The sequence below is a fragment of the Panthera pardus genome, unplaced genomic scaffold, assembly GCF_024362965.1.
Source record: "Panthera pardus isolate Hobbes unplaced genomic scaffold, ASM2436296v1 HiC_scaffold_10, whole genome shotgun sequence".
Taxonomy (NCBI): domain Eukaryota; kingdom Metazoa; phylum Chordata; class Mammalia; order Carnivora; family Felidae; genus Panthera; species Panthera pardus.
This window is the reverse complement of record NW_026526655.1, coordinates 103,067,895-103,083,833: the sequence shown is the minus strand read 5'-3', so window position 1 is coordinate 103,083,833 and position 15,939 is coordinate 103,067,895. Positions and strand designations below refer to the sequence as shown.

At 51.4% G+C, this 15,939-nt stretch overlaps 1 protein-coding gene and 1 long non-coding RNA gene across 3 annotated transcripts; one reads left to right on the top strand and one right to left on the bottom strand.

The window, feature by feature from the left end:
* Positions 1–1,579: 1,579 nt before the first annotated feature.
* LOC109278770 (uncharacterized) lies at positions 1,580–8,806 on the bottom strand. 2 transcript variants are annotated; one of them, XR_002085827.2, is made up of 3 exons: positions 5,174–8,806; positions 3,970–4,066; positions 1,580–3,542 (listed from the first exon to the last, which is right to left on the bottom strand). It is a non-coding gene; the product is annotated as an uncharacterized LOC109278770 (long non-coding RNA). The 2 variants fall into 2 exon arrangements; XR_002085828.2 differs by lacking the exon at positions 1,580–3,542 and having other exon boundaries at positions 3,622–4,066.
* Positions 8,807–10,167: 1,361 nt separating this feature from the next.
* On the top strand, positions 10,168–12,434 carry TMEM185B (transmembrane protein 185B). The gene has a single exon (XM_019469376.2). It carries the CDS (start codon positions 10,647–10,649, stop codon positions 11,697–11,699), a length of 1,053 nt encoding a protein of 350 aa, XP_019324921.1. The 5' UTR covers positions 10,168–10,646; the 3' UTR covers positions 11,700–12,434.
* Positions 12,435–15,939: the final 3,505 nt, after the last annotated feature.

Below are 15,939 nucleotides of genomic sequence, written 5' to 3'. Positions count from 1 at the left end.
CGGACAGAATGCAGGACAGGAAAACCCGGGCCACGCAACAGTGTACCAAGGAAGAAGAAAGTATACGCTGGAAGAAGAAAAGCCTAAGGCTATGCCCTTTGCCAGTTCTGCTGGGGCATTTGCTTCCAGGGGAAGGAAATGAAGCCTGAGGCCACCACTTACCATGTGTGCTTAGAAGTTAGACTTGAGGGGCCCCTGGGTGGCTCAATGAGTTGGGCATCCAACTCTTGATTTCTGCTCTCATCATGATCTCATGATCATGAGATCAAGCCCCATGTTGGGCTCCATGCTGAGCGCGGAGCCTGCTTGGGATTCTCTCTCTCCTTCTCCCCCTGCCTCTCTCTCCCACTCTCTCTAAAATAAAAAAATTAAAAAGAAATTAGAAAGAAATTAAAAAGAAATTAAAAATTAAAAAAAATTTAATTAGAAATTAAAAAGAAAAAAGATGCCAGACTTGAGGTATTTCTACAGGGAACCAGACCCACCCGGAATCTAATGCCCTTGTTCTCTCCCCAATATCCCCTTCAGTCCCCATGTTCAGGTGGGAGATGAAGGAAAGAAACAAACTGATGATTACATCCAGATTTCTATGCTGAAAGAACAGGGACCTGGGTTCAAATCCCGTGCCCTTGGTCTCCACTGGCCCGAGTCTCCTCCCTGTAATACGGGCAACCTGTCCACCCGTATACCTTGCCACATAAACAGTAGCTTTTTTATCATACCCTTATCGACATTATTCTATTTATCAGTGAAAATCATTCTCTCGCCTCCTCCTTTGGAAGGCCCTTTTTGCCGGAAAAGGAAAATTGGACCCTCTATTTACTTCTAAATGTGTCCTCGGTGTCCTCGGTTTTTTATCAATTAAAAAAAAATCCTAGATGTTCTTTGTATCTCTGCTCCCCACACACCCCACCCCACCCCCCATATAATTTATGACAATCCCTTTTGGCTTTTGCTGATACATCTGCTGCTGTGGTACTAATAGTCTGAAACCTTTTTTACCTAGTTTTTTTAATCACTCACTTAGAAACTGTAAAGTAAAACCTCTTTCTTCAAGCCCGCCTCAACCCCAGCTCCGTAAAAGCACTCAGAGTCCAACAAATTACCTGCCTTCATGGGGGAAATCTGTTAATGTTGGATTTGCAGTAAGAATTCACTACATGAACAGTAACTCACCACCTCAAAGGCTCCCTAGATAAAGCCAGGAAGTTTATAGCCGTTTCGGGCAATTTGGAAAGAACCTCAGTGATGGTAAATAATTTTTATGTTCTTGCAGGAGGACAATCTAAGAACAGCAGGAACTGTGCAGAATTTCATTTTCTTTCTTTGGTAGGGAGCTGCCGCTCCATCAGAAGAAAAGGTTGCTGGTCTAGCTTTTCCTCTGCAATGTATCTCCAGCCTCAGAGATGTATTTCCCCTTTATATGCAGCTGATATGTGGCAAGAAAGCATCCCAGGCCTCAGAGGTTAGCTGTTTCCTCCCCTTGCAGATGATGTTCAGAGCAAGGCACTGGACAGTGCTCAAGATATATTTTTGTTCAATGTTTATTTAGTTTAGAGAGAGGGAGGGATGGGGCGGGGGCAGGGGGGGACAGGCAGAGAGAGAGGGAGACAGAGGATCCAAAGCGGGTTCTCTGTTAACAGCAGCGAGCTCGATGCGGGGCTCAAACTCATGAACCCTGAGATCATGACCTGAGTCAAAGTTGGATGCTCATCCGACTAGGCCACCCAGGCACCCCTCAAGATTTATTTCCACACTCAGTGGTCCTGAATCGTGGTTTTGTGGAGTGAGCAGCACCAGAGGAACTGCCCTATCTCTGAGGACAGCAGATGAGCTCTGGGCCAGACAGAAGACCCCCACGGCGGCACAGGGCATTTGATGCGAATAGAAACCCAGACTCTAACGGCTGAAAAGGCTTTTCAGGGGGCACCTGGCTGATAGTTCTGAGACCTAGTTGCACCTTGGAATTATCTGGGGAGCTTTTAAACAATTTGGTTCCAGGGCCCACCCTCAAGGACTCTGATTTGGTGGGTCTGGGTGGAGGCCTGGGGACCTGCCTGCATTTCCCCAGCACTGCTGCATTTGGAGACCCCTGGCCCACCAGCCCCCTTAATCTATAAAGCAGAACTGGGCCCAGGGTGAAGTGACTCAGGTGCCAGTCACCTGGGTTGTTTATTTTAATTCTGTAAGTTCGCCTTTATTATTTATTTTTTTAAGTTTTATCTATTTAAGTAATCTCCACACCCAACGTCAGGCTTGAACTCATGACCCTGAGATCAAGAGTCGCAGGCTTCTCTGACTGAGCCAGCCAGGCACCCCAGTTCCCCTTTAGTTATACCCTGCCTGACTCTAAGATCTGAGGGTGGCCCCATGCTCTGTCAAGCATCCTTCTCTCCAGCAGCAACATGAGGGTGGGGAGGCTGGGGGGAGACGGCAGGGGACAGTGCTCACAGGCTGATCATTTACAAAACGTACCAGGCCCCATATCTCTACCATCTCACCTCTGTCCTGTGAAGCAGGCGTTATTATCCCCACTTTGCAGATGAGAAAACCTAGTCTCAGGGAGGCTGAGTCATTGGGCCTCACACACAGCTGGTTAAAAGACAGAGCTGGGGTTCGAATCCAGGTGGTCCTTCTTTGGCTTACGCTGAAACATAGTGTGGGCCGCCTCAGTGTTGGTCTAGTTTAGAGTTCTGTTACAGCCAATAGTACAGCCTTCTCCCCAGATCACCTAGCTGCCCCCCAACCTTCACCCTACAGCTTATATCCACTGCTTCTTCTTTCTAGTTTCTGGCTAACTCTCAATCGCTTTCAGCCCAGTGACCTCTGGTTCACTCTGGCTCTTTCAGGGTTGTTCAGTGCTCCATGTTTGTGCCCTTTGTATAGAAGAGTAATCGGTCCTTGGGGACAGGGGTCGCAGGGCCTAGCACATGCCAGGACCTAGCAGTCGTGGAGAGAGGAGCAGGTGGTTTGTGTATGGGTGGGTCCAGGCTCTCTGAGTGACATCTTTCCATGAAGGTGTCTGCCCCACCCACAAATCGATGACTTCTCCTGTGGCAGCAATGGTCTGGGAGAGTGAGGAACAGAAGGAAGCTGGTGCGGAGCCCAACAAGTGGTAAAATGAGGCCAGAGAGATAAGCTGAGGCCGGTCAACCAGAGCCTTGAAGGGTGTGGTAAACCATGTGGATTTTTCCCAAGAAACACGAAGCCACTGAAGGTTTCACGCAGGGAGCACCACACTCCTGTGGTGTCTTGTGTCCCCATGTTGTGCTGTCTTCTGCATTGCTAGACTGACAGCCCCTGCAAGGCAAGAGCCCCACACTGTTCACAGGGTAACTCCAGGGCCTGGCCCTGAATGACGTACAGAAGCATGTGTTTGCTACTCTGCACCAGTCAATGAAAGAATGAAAGGCAATCCACAGTGAAATTAGGATTGAAATTTCACAAATGTCCATTCCTGTCCCAGTAAACACATCATTCATCCACAGCACACTGTCTCTGAATTTACAACAAAACCAGGTGAGAGCAGGACTGAGGATCGCCTTTGTAAAACAAAAATATTTTCTGAGTAAATTAATAGCGCAAACGAGACTGGAGAAGAAAGGCTAAATCACACGTGCAAACTGCTTAAAATATTTAAGTGGCACTAATTTAAATGCAAACAATTGATACATGAATTACCCACCATTTGTTCAACAATATTCCATAATTCAGGAAGTTTCCCATCCCTAGCCACACACACACACACACACACACACACACACACACAAAGTTAGTTTGAATTAATAATAATTATCCCAGTGCTCAGCTTATCGATTCATAACATTTGAAGGTTACTGTGATTGACCCCAAAGAGACCACTGACCCCACATGGGCACATTCACATGTCAAAACCAGCCCTGGTCTTTAGTTGGCTTTTAATTCTATGCCGTCTATACCCAAGTAAGCTTCTAACTTCAGCCTCTTTACCTCGTTAACATTAGTTAATTCTTTACCCTTACTGGACCAGCCACGATCAGAAGAAGTGGATTCACACCCCTAACTTGTGATAGCAATGACCCCATTTCTGCAAAGACAATACAGACAAAAGGGGAAAAAAAATCAGCCTCCAAATACACTCGGCTTTATGTGTGAGAATATACATTCCTTCCACTTGGCTATTTGACTTCCAGGAATTATCCTAAAGAAATCATCTGAATGAGAAAGCAGCCGTTTGTAGTAGGAAAGCCCACAGAGCTCCTGATCTCGGAAAAGAACAGAAATAATCCCAATCCACAATAAGGAACAGCAAAGGGACGGGCGAGTGAGCTACGCTGTGATGTAACCTTGCAGAGCCATTAAAAAGATGCTCACAAAGTGTTTATGGTGGTCTGAGAAATGTTTCTACTGATGGTATTTCATCGCACTTAAGAAACTACTGATTATAAGAAATGCCACTATTTCATGTATCAGGAAGGAAGAAAAAATACCCAGGATGGGTTACCTAACAAGAGGCATCTAAGTAAAGCTAGGACCCCGAAAGGCTATTCCCTAAATGTAAGGGTGATGAAAAACAGCACTGTTGGGCAGAAGGTATGTCCCAGCCTTGCCCTGGGTGCAGGGAGGGAATAAAATCACCGTTGAGGATACAAAGAAGCCTGTACTCACACAGGTCAGAGTCGGAATTTGCACTATAGACATGGTTTGAAAACACCTCAAGCAAACGCTGAAACTAAATTTACATTTAATGTAAAGTCTTCTCAAGCTGGCAGTGTCCCCACTGTCAGAAGCAATAACAACCCACTTTGGAAGAGGGGAATTGCAACAGGCTGACAGTGCCGGTAAAACATCGGTTGTGCGGGGCAAGATCCGGAGATGCTAGCATGTGAAAATAAGCCCGTCTTAGGATTCGTGTTAAGCAAAAAGCAGAATGAAATGCACGTGGGCATCGATTGGTCTTTGTAGAGATGGCCAAGTGGAAGGAAATAGACTAAAATGTTAACAGGGATTTTTCTGTAGCTTGTAACACTGGAGCTTTTTCTTTAAATGACTCACATTTCCCAGAGTTTCCTAAAGTAACCATGTGTTTAGTGACCACAGAGGCAACAGAGAAGAAATAAGTCAGGGTGATATAAGCAGGGAGGGGCAACTTTAAGTAGGGTGATCAGGGAGGACACCGTGGAGGAGATGATACCTGCACTGAGATGGGCCAGCGCGGGGGAAGCTGTAGAAACTGCTCACTGCTGCATCCCACTGGGTCACAGGGCAGGCACCTGAAACATTCTGTGAAATGAATACAGGAATTAAGGAATAGCTGCTAAGTCTCAAGGGGTCCCCACCAGAGTGTGGCTCTTCAGTGGGGCCATTCTCACCAGACCGGGCTGATGAACAGGGCCGGGATACAGGGCTTAGCAGGGAATTATGGTCACGGTGTTGGGCCTCAGTTTCCCCCACCGGGGAAATGAGGTTAGTGTCCCTGCTGCCACAGCCCCTCGAAGTTAGCTTCAGATGACACAGTGCTTTGAAATATCGAGTGCAGTGCAGGCATGAGGGGCTGGCATGCGCCAGGAGGTCCTTGTGAGAGCCCAGAGACAGCTCCTTGCAAGTCCGACACCCAGTGGCCTTAGATAAGCTGCTTTGTCTCACAGGGCTGGCCTCGCTCTGCACTCAGAAAGGGGAAAAGATGCCACATCAGCCCCGACCTTCCCGCCTGCCTGTGCTTTTCCCGGATACATTTACTAAGTGCAGGCCTGTGCTGGCCGCTGCAGATCCCGAGATGAAAGACGAGGCCCTGCCCTTGGGAGAGTCACGGTGCACCTGGGGCAGCCAGATGAGCAGAGGGTCACGATCCCCTGGTGTGTGACTGACCGCACAGCGGGGAAAACAGGCCAAAGTGGGGTCACTCCACCTGCTGCCAAGGCAGAAACAATGGCCAGCAATGGGGTGGGGGGGGGGATTGAGCCTGTTCTGGGTTTTTGTACAGTGTTTCATTTTCTCCGCAGGACTTTGCCAGGTTATCACCATTGCAAAGATGGGGGCCAGAGGCTCCATTCATGGTCAAGGTCGCAGAGCTTGGAGGCAGCAGCAGAACTCCTGCCTTGGCCTGAGGGATTCTGGAGTCTGTGTCCCTGGCACATAGCACCCTGAGGAGGTGGGGGGGGGGGGGGGGGGGAAGGGTGGCTGGCAGTGGGAAAGGCAGAGGGAGGGGGGCAGAGGTGAAAGCCTGTTGCACTTAGGGACTGAGGGCCAAGGGGGGATGGTGGGCGCTGAGGTGGACACAAACTGGCCAGATGTGCCAGGGCTTTCCTGTGAAAAAGCTGATGTGAGCAAATCCACAAATAGGTCTGAAAGTGAAATGTCCCCAGGCTGTCATTCCCCTGCCCTAAGCTACCCACTCAGAGGACATTCAGCAAAGGGCCAGGGGACCACGGCCCAATCCTGACTCCCGCGTGGGCGCCAGCTGCTCAGGGGAACTGGCCCAGTCTGACAGGGAGCATGCCCAGGTGTCTCCAAGGGCAACCTGGGAACCCAGCACTGTCATCCTGGTCTGTGTGAGGAGGGCACTTGGCTAAGTGCTCCCTGTGGAAACCCCGGCTCTCCCAGAGCAGTGGCCCTCATGGAGCTCCAAGGAGGAAGAGCCACACTGGGCCTGATTGCTGGGACTGAGCAGAACTAAAGATGCCCCCGGCTAGCTCTGTCAGTAGAACATGTGACTCTTGATCTCAGGGTCATGAGTTCAAGCCCTACATTGGGCATAGAGCCTATTTTTTTAAAAATTACAAAAAAAATAAAGATGCCCCAGTATTCCCATGGGTTCTCTGCTCATTCAAATGCTAATCGAGGTGCTGTTGTGAAGGGACTTTGCAGATGGAATGAAGTTTACCAATAGGTTGACCTTAAAATAGAGAGATTATCCTGGATTATCTGGCTGGGTCCAATGTAATCACATGAGCCCTTAAAAACAGAAAAGGGCGGCAGAAGAGAAATGCAGCAGAAGTGTCAGTCGGGGACTGGAAAGCTTGAGAACTCCATCCGCCATAGGTGGCTCTGAGGGCAGGGAGGAGGGGAGGGCACAAGCCAGGAAGTGAAGGTGGCTGAGAATGACCCCGGCTGGCAGCTAGCAAGGACACGGGATGCTCAGTCCCACAACTCCAAGGGAAAAAATTCTGCCAACAAGCTTAACGAACTTGGAAATAGATTGACCGCCAGAGCCTCCGGAAGGGAAGCAGCCCTGCCGACACCCGTGAGACCCCAACAGAGACCGGCTGAGCCGCCCGAGCCACCCTGTGCCCAGACCCCTTACAGAAACCGTGAGGCAGTAAGTGGCCATTGTTTTAAGCCGCTAAGTTTGTGGCAATTTGTTGCGGCAGCCTTGGAAACTAATGACTCCTACGTGAGCTGAGGACAGACCACCCAGGCCCAGCAGTGGACGGCACAGGGCCTGGGGTGCTGGCAGTGAGGGTGGGCTCCAGATGCTGGCTCCACACTGCTCAGAGGAGACGGGGGAAAGGAACCACTGGGTCTGGGCAGGAGTGTTCCAGCCAAAGTGTTCACTCACACACTCGACCAGCACTTCTCAAGCACGTGCTAGGACACAAGCACTGGCAGGGTGTCTGCAGCTCAAATCTCATGAGGAGAGCCAGGGCCAGACTCAAGCCAGTGAAATGAGTCCTGTGAGAGGAACAAATTCCCTGAGGCCATGGGAGGTCAGAGAAGGGTCACCAGTCCCCTAGAGATCGGGGTTTCCCAAGGCCTGAAGCCATCCTGGATCTTGGTGGTCCAGGAGGGAAAGAGGTCAGGTAAGGGCCACTCTGAGAACAGCAAGGCCACAGAATGAAGAGATCATGCGTGGCACATTCTGGAAGGGCAGCAGATTTGGCAGACCACAGGAAAGGGGATGGCCAGCAGGTGGGCCAGGGCAAGCTCAGGAAGGCCTGTAGGTGAAAAAGGGAAGTTGGACTGAGAAGGCTAAGCAGGGGAGAGGCTGTGGGGTGGGGACACATCTCAGGACCCCACTCACCCTGACTCGGGATAGGCAGGCCTGAGCTGGTGGACTAAAACACCCACATGCCCTCTGTATGTGTACCAGCCTCCCAGGTGGCTAAGTCATCAGCACCTGACACATTAAGACCACAGCAAGGCCCTAAGAGACTGACCACATCGGGGAAAACAACAAAGGAGGGGTGTCTAGGGCACAGAACTGGGAGTCCCGGCCTGTGGGCCCTGGAAAGCCAGCTGAGGGGATGGCAGACAGCAGCCCTCCACCCGCAGCTTTGGCACAAAGCTAGAAGCAGGCTCTGACATCCATTGGGGCAGCAGGGGCACATCGCACCGTGTGACAGGCCACCTCGAAACTCCCTTCCCAGATGGGAACGAGGCGCTTGTCTTACATGAGCTCCAGACGTGGGAAAACCCACTCCAAACTCCTGTCTTCACCACAAAGCCGGCAGCAGAGGCCCTGAGGTCCTCTGGCTCCAGGGAGGAGGCTGCGGAGGACTTCTGACGGCTCTGACAGGGACCAGAGGACAGGGCCCTGCCACACCTTGCTCAGGAGCTGCTGGCAAGCCCTCCCCTCCTCAGGCTTTCCATTCTCCAGCGTGGTAATATTCATAGCTCACGTGTCTTTAAATGCAAAGTGCTTTCCATGCATTGATTCATCTGATCCTCAGAACAACCCTTCATGTTTTTATTAGCCAATTTCATAGTTGGATGGGTGTTTTGAATTCTAAATTTTTAACCAACAAATCCCTTCTTGAAAGGAAACAGCAAAAGAAAAACCAACACGAAAAACAGATTAGAGCAACTGTGGACCGGAGAAAGGCTAGAGCCCCACTGAAGGAACATCCTCCCCCCCACCCTGCCCCAATGACTCCTGAGGGATTCTTTAGAAATAAGGGGTCCTGAAGACACATCTAGAAGGCCTAGCAGGGCTTACTTGGTTGGGAGTCCCTCCCCCAGGACCACCTAATGGCCCCCAGCTGAGGTGGGAGCTGGTGAAGTTGAGATCTTTGAGGCCCAGGATTGTCCACATCACACCACACTTGAGCATCCTGTTAATGCTGACCTGGAAAAGCCAGCTCCTAGATCTGGACCGCGGCCCCTACCTCTCTCAGGAAGCCCTTCCTTGTTACGCCAGGGAGAGACCTTGCCACCAGACAATTCCTCTGATGACCTTTCCCTCCGAGCCCACTACTGGAGTCAGCATTCCATTCCTGCCGCAGGGGACGGACTGCATGGGACGGGTGGAGGGCTGCAAGGCAGAAAGGATAAGCAACCCGGGGATGAGTGGAGAAGAGAGGGAGGAGCGCTCTAGGGCCTGCCCGGCTGGCAAGAGAGGGGGGTGCTCCGAATCACAGGGCCGCTGCAACCCGGCTGGCCCTTGGAAACCACTCAACAGCCCAGGGAACTGAGGCTGAGACAGATCGGGGTGAATTGCTCAGGTCTCTCAGCTGGCGGGGGGGGGGGGGGGGGGGGGGTACAGACCCTAGACTAGAACTGAGATTTCTTGATCTCTGGTCCAGTGCCCTTTTCACAACATGGATCTGTGAGAATCAGAGTTAGGCAGGCCCAAGGAAGTAAAACTGAGGATTCGGGACTTAAAAGTGGAGAGCGCTGAATCTGAGTTCCATTCTGCTCCGAACCTGCCAGGTGACCTGGGGCGGGAAGCACTTTCTCCTGGGGACTTTGCCTGGGGGCCATTGGTGGGTCTAACACCCTCCCCAGCATTGGCCCTCCACCTCCGAGGAGAAAGGGGAGGTATGAGATCACCGCTGCCCCCTAGGCACTGTGCCTCAGCCATTTCACAGGCAGCCTCAGAACTGTCATTGCCCCACCAGGCAGACGGTCCTGGAAGTCATCTATTCCAGGCAAAACCACGCGGGGCTCCCTCCTGGGCACAGGGACCAGCCCACCGCCGGCCTCACTGTACGTACACACACGCGCGCGCGCGCGTTTCCACACATACACGCCCCCCTGTGCATTCATGGTTCCCGGCACCACCTCGCTCACAAACTCCCACACCCTCCAGACCACCCGCCTTCGCTCGTGCCCACAACGTGGCCCCTCAGCGCCGCCAGGGGCGGACCTTGCCGTAGTACCCCAGTCCCGGGACGGGTTGCCAGCGAGGGGAGGACACCAGGCGAGCCCCGCCCACGGCCCCGCCCCCGCCTGGGCCCTGCCCCCGAGCGGGCCGGGAGGATGTGAGCTCACTCCCGCCTCCCCCCTGCGCCGCCAGGAAGCGTCCGCCCGAAGTCTGACAACGGGCTGGCCGAGGAGTCACCGGCGCGTCAGGTTCCGTCTCTCTCGGCGCCATACGCGGTAGCTTTTTTCCGGATGGGTACGGAGTAAAGGCGGGCGGCGGGGCGGAGGCAGCGCCCCACTCCCAGACGCCGCGCCGCCCGCGGCCGAGGGTCGCCGATAGAGCGTGGGCGCGCAGGCGCACGCTCGGCCCCGTCGCGCTTCCGGCCGGGCCACGTGACCGCGCGTGCACGTGTTCCGGCCACTCGGCGCTGGGGTCCGAACCTCCTCCCGGTGCGTCTCCCGGCGGCTGCCAGCCTAGAGCCGCCACAGGCCCGGAGGGGAGGCGGCGGGCCCGGGAAGCGGCGGAGACGCGGCGCCCGCCCAGCCGGGCTGAGCAGCAGGCCCGGTGGGCTGGCGGCGGCTTCGCCATGAACCCTAGGGGCCTGTTCCAGGACTTCAACCCGAGTAAGTTCCTCATCTACGCCTGCCTGCTGCTCTTCTCCGTGCTGCTGCCCCTCCGCCTGGACGGCGTCATCCAGTGGAGCTACTGGGCGGTCTTCGCCCCCATATGGCTGTGGAAGCTCCTGGTCATCGCCGGCGCCTCAGTGGGCGCAGGCGTTTGGGCCCGCAACCCTCGATACCGCACGGAGGGGGAGGCCTGCGTGGAGTTCAAAGCCATGTTGATCGCCGTGGCTATCCACCTGCTGCTGCTCATGTTCGAAGTCCTGGTCTGCGACAGGGTGGAGAGGGGGACCCACTTCTGGCTGCTGGTCTTCATGCCACTTTTTTTCGTATCCCCAGTGTCCGTGGCCGCCTGCGTCTGGGGCTTCCGACACGATAGGTCCCTAGAGCTGGAGATCTTGTGCTCTGTCAACATCCTGCAGTTCATCTTCATCGCCCTAAGGCTGGACAGGATTATCCACTGGCCGTGGCTGGTGGTGTTCGTGCCCCTGTGGATTCTCATGTCGTTCCTCTGCCTAGTCGTCCTCTATTACATCGTCTGGTCCCTCCTGTTCCTTCGATCCTTGGATGTCGTTGCGGAACAGCGAAGGACACATGTGACCATGGCCATCAGCTGGATAACGATTGTCGTGCCCCTGCTCACTTTTGAGGTTCTGCTCGTTCACAGATTGGACGGCCACAATACATTCTCTTACATCTCCATATTTGTCCCCCTTTGGCTTTCATTAATAACTTTAATGGCCACGACGTTTAGGCGGAAGGGAGGCAACCATTGGTGGTTTGGGATTCGCAGAGATTTCTGTCAGTTTCTGCTTGAAATTTTCCCATTTCTAAGAGAATATGGGAACATTTCCTATGATCTACATCATGAAGATAGTGAAGAAGCTGAAGAAACATCAGTCCCAGATGCTCCTAAAATTGCTCCGATGTTTGGAAAGAAGGCCAGGGTAGTTATAACCCAGAGTCCTGGAAAGTATGTTCCCCCGCCTCCCAAGTTAAATATTGATATGCCAGATTAAACTCCTCTTCCAGAGAGCACCCATATGTGGAACAGAAATCATAAACACACACACCATCCACCTTATTTTTGCCTCTTTGTTCATCCATCCCGATCTTGGAACTGAAAATAGGCTCCAAACACCATATCATCTCATGCCTTGAGATTAATGCCTGTCAGTTACTCATCAGTGTGCACCATAGATAGAGGAGGTGATTTTAATATACGGCTGTGTGTGTGTGTGTGTGTGTGTGTGTGTGTGTGTGGTGTGCACATGTGCGAGAGAATATGCTTTCCAGGCTGATGCTTTAAAAGCCAGCTTGGAAGCAGGCAGTTGAATAGTAGGTCTTCAAGTGAAATAACTATACAGCTGGGTTGTTTTTTTGTTTGTTTTGGGGTTTTTTTTTTATGGTACTATGCCTATCAGACGTATTGTTTGAAAGTATTTTTATACACTGCTAGTCTAAAGTTGTATTTCAGATTGTACCTGTTGTGACATAATCAATAGCAAATGTAAAGAATTCTTTTTCCTGCCACTTGTTTATAAGCCTTCAAGTTGTTATTTTTAGTGTTCCTACTGTTAAAATAGTTGTCCTTTGGGTTTTGCTGATGCTGGTCTTCAACATCATAAACGGTGAATTTTTCTAATGCAGTGAATTCACGCATATATGAAATTTATATGAATGTTTTAGCAACGTGATATGTTGAATTCTAGTTCTGTGTATTACGACGTATTAAAGTATTTTTTTTAAGTTTATATGTGAAGATACACGTCTATTGCAGATGTGCTTAAAGATTGCTTAAAATGTTAATATGTACCCAGTGTAGGAGCTCCTCAAAGTACTAGGCATGGGATTAAAATCCCATAGGTCTTAATTTTCAGGTATTAGATGACTCAGTCTATAGAGTTTTAAGGTCTCTTTTAGTAGAGGGAGGAGCCACCGTCTTTGGGAACAGGTGTTCCAGTGTGATACAAGGCCATGAAGTAAACCTGAAATTTTCCCAAATGGGTAGTAACATCTCTTTAGGAACAACCAAACTAAGCAACAAGTGATTTGTTCATTGCCAAGAGTCCTAGAATATTATTTGGCTACGATAAAAAGTGTTACTTATCATCAGGATGCTGGAGAGAGTAGCCTTAAACAAAAGACAGCCAAAACCTTCAGGTATTACTTTAAGGTCCAAACTTAACTGATCTGTCAGCAACAGAAAAAGAAGAGTTGAGGTTAATTTTACAGTAAGTGCAGTGTTTCTTGAGGTACTACTAGCGGTAGACCAGGGAACCAGGCAAAAACCAGATTCTGGGAGAATAATGTTCTTACGGCTGAACAAATGAATACTTTGAAAAGGAGGTTAAAACAAAAAGGCGTCGTGATATTATTACTGGAGAAAAGAAAGGAGGGAATCCATTTTTGTCATTAGCAACTTAGTAAAAATGATCTAAATTGCTAGCGATGTGAATTAAGTAAACAACTTGATAACGCCTAGCGAGGGGGCATGCCAGCAACAAAAGCCAGTCCTGGGAGCCCGCGTGCCTGAAAGCCTCAGGGCGCCCCAGTCACCCAGGACCATGCCAAGCTCGCTCGCGTGCTCACACACACACAGACACCTTCTCCGTTTCCACCAGCCCGCGGGATGTGGGAAGCAGCCCCGAGCAGCAGTAGATGTAACATTTCATAAAGATTCATTTGTTTTTTTCAAACATTTATTGAGGACCTACCCTGAGCCAGACATGATTCAGATGTGCTTCCTCCCCATGTGCACAAAGTACACAAAAGTGACAGTGACAAGATAGCACGCGCCGTGACGGATAACAAGCAAATAGCAAGAGCTGGGTGTGCAAAATGCTGCCCCGAACTTCGGGCCCATCTTTGTATTCAGGAGCACAGAGCCCCTGACCACCCTTCCCAGCCTCAAATGATATATCAAAGACATGGACTTGCACTTCAGGAAGACTCAGGAGTGGAGGAGCAGGCTGCTGGAGGAATTGAGGGGTGGGTTTGGGGGCCGCAGTGGGATGGCCAGCCCCTCCTGTCTACGGGCGGCGTCAGGCTAGGGGTTGTTGGCAATTGGTACAATCCCTCTGACCTTCCCCACACTCACCCAACCCCCGCTCCCTCCCGGAGTTGGAGAGCCAGGGTCTGAAGGTGATAAGCTTTCTCCCTGTCCTCTGTCAGGTACCTGTTCCGGCCTCAAACCATTAGATAAAGACAGCGGGAGTGACTGTAACAGTCAATATGCTCTCTCAGCTGTGCCTGGGGACTTACTACCTCGTAATGCGGACTCTCCACAATATTTAGCATGTGTCAAACTCTGGAACGAGTTCCTCCTGTAAGGTGATGGGTTAGCTTTTGCTCAGAAATCTCAGTGGCTTGCAGACTCCCACTCTCCGGTCTACAAGTCAGCTGTGGCGGTTCCACGCTAGGCCCTGGGTCTGATCCAGGTCTGTTCCACAATGCGTCCCTTATTCTGCTCTGGGTCCCAGGTGAAGGAGGACCGCTCCCTGGAGCATGTTCTTCTTTCTCATGGCAGAAGCACAAGAGGCCAAGCCAATCCCTGCAAGCACAACCCAGCCCCTGCCCACACGTGTGTGTCGGGCATACTCGTTCCGTTGGTCAGAGCACAAAGCCAAGCTCGGGGTGGGGGTTGGCTGGTACATGCCCAGGGAACGATGACAGTCTGCACAGATGTCGCAAGATAGTTTCAAAGACTGGAAAGGAATCACAAAATTTGTAGTAGATCATTTTCCTCCTCTCTTTTACAAACAGCCTGTCATTTTAAAAAGTTAATCGTTTGTAATAAAAAATTGGGGAATGTGGAGGGGAGGGGAGATGGGGACTCTGCGGTTGGACCCCTCCTAAGCTATGGCAGGTCCCTGGAGGCTCCACCCAGGACAGTTTGATGACCGTGCTGTACCCTGTCGGCCTCCCCCGGGGGTTTCTGCAGGATCCCTTGGAAAGGTCAAAACAGGGCACAGGGAACCCAGGCAGGTGGGAGGTGCTGGGAACCCAGGAAGAAACAGTCTAGATGGACCATGGCAGCACACTAGAGGGAAGAGGCAGACCCCTGCGGCCAGCTCTCTCCAGGCTTCTGGGTGGTCCGCAGTGACAGGACTGAGCTGGGAAGGACAGAGGTCAGGAGAATACGGGTAGTTCGGGCTGACAGGAGGCCTGGGGTCCAGTCAGCAAGTGCACAGGGGTCAAGGAGAGTGCTGCCCCAGACCCAGGCCGGGACACGCCACAGGGACCATTTGGGGAGGATGCTGCAGCTGGTGCCCCAGCGTCGGCCACATGACACTGCCACCAAAATAGTACGTGCCACCCCACTGCCACAGTAATTCTCCGCTGTCTCTGTCGCGTGCTCAAGATTCAAGTGCCAGGAGGGAGAGGATCAGGTAAACCCTCAGGCACACCTTCACCCGCTTCACAGATTATCTGGCTCCTTGAGGCCGGTCTCCGCAGAACCCACCCAGTAAAGGATTTGGCCCACAAAGGAAGGGTCCTCTGATGCTGGGTCACCAAAGATGATGACAAAAGTCCACTCCACCAATCCCTTGGCTGACATCCACCCTCTTCCCATGCTGCTATCCGGCTGCCACAACTGTGCCTGCTGCCACGCGGTGCCCCCCCCCCCCCCCAAGGGAGCATGGAGCTATCCGAAGCTGCTTACCAACTACCCTGGGAGGTGTCGCTCCGCCCTCTGGTTTGTGCTGCCATCTATTCCAGAAGGTGTGGATTAAAGTCCACTACCACAGCATGGTCCTCCCTTTCCCAATTGCACCTTCCAGGGCGGGGAAGCCAACTCTCCTATCTTGGACCGAGAGGACAGACTGCGACAGACTGAATGCAGAAACAGACGTGGGAATGCAGTCTGTTAAGCCAGACATTAAACGTCTGCAGAATGCAAAATCAATTATTGCGCTCCTACTCATCAAAAAAAAAAAAAAAAAAAATTTTTTTGTTTTGGAAAATGTGGTTATTTTTCATCAAAAAAAAGTTAGCATGGTGAATTTATTGCTTTTAAATAGAATTGATATTTTTTTAAAGCTCTTGGCTTTAATTTCTTCCCTGGTGAATGTCGACAGGACCCAAACAAAAAGCTCTTTGGGGTCCTCAACAGCTTTTAAGAGTTAAAGGGGTTCTGTAGCCACAAACTTTGAGAACAGCTGCCCTGTATTATAGTGGGGGAAAGAGAGGAAAGAACATTAAAATGGGTGAAGTATAGCAAAATCGGTATGACGCAGCAGGGTTGCAAAAGAACAG

Bases quoted from the DNA above. Each gene is read 5' to 3' on its own strand.
- TMEM185B (XM_019469376.2), top strand. From the start codon at position 10,647: ATGAACCCTAGGGGCCTGTTCCAGGACTTCAACCCGAGTAAGTTCCTC.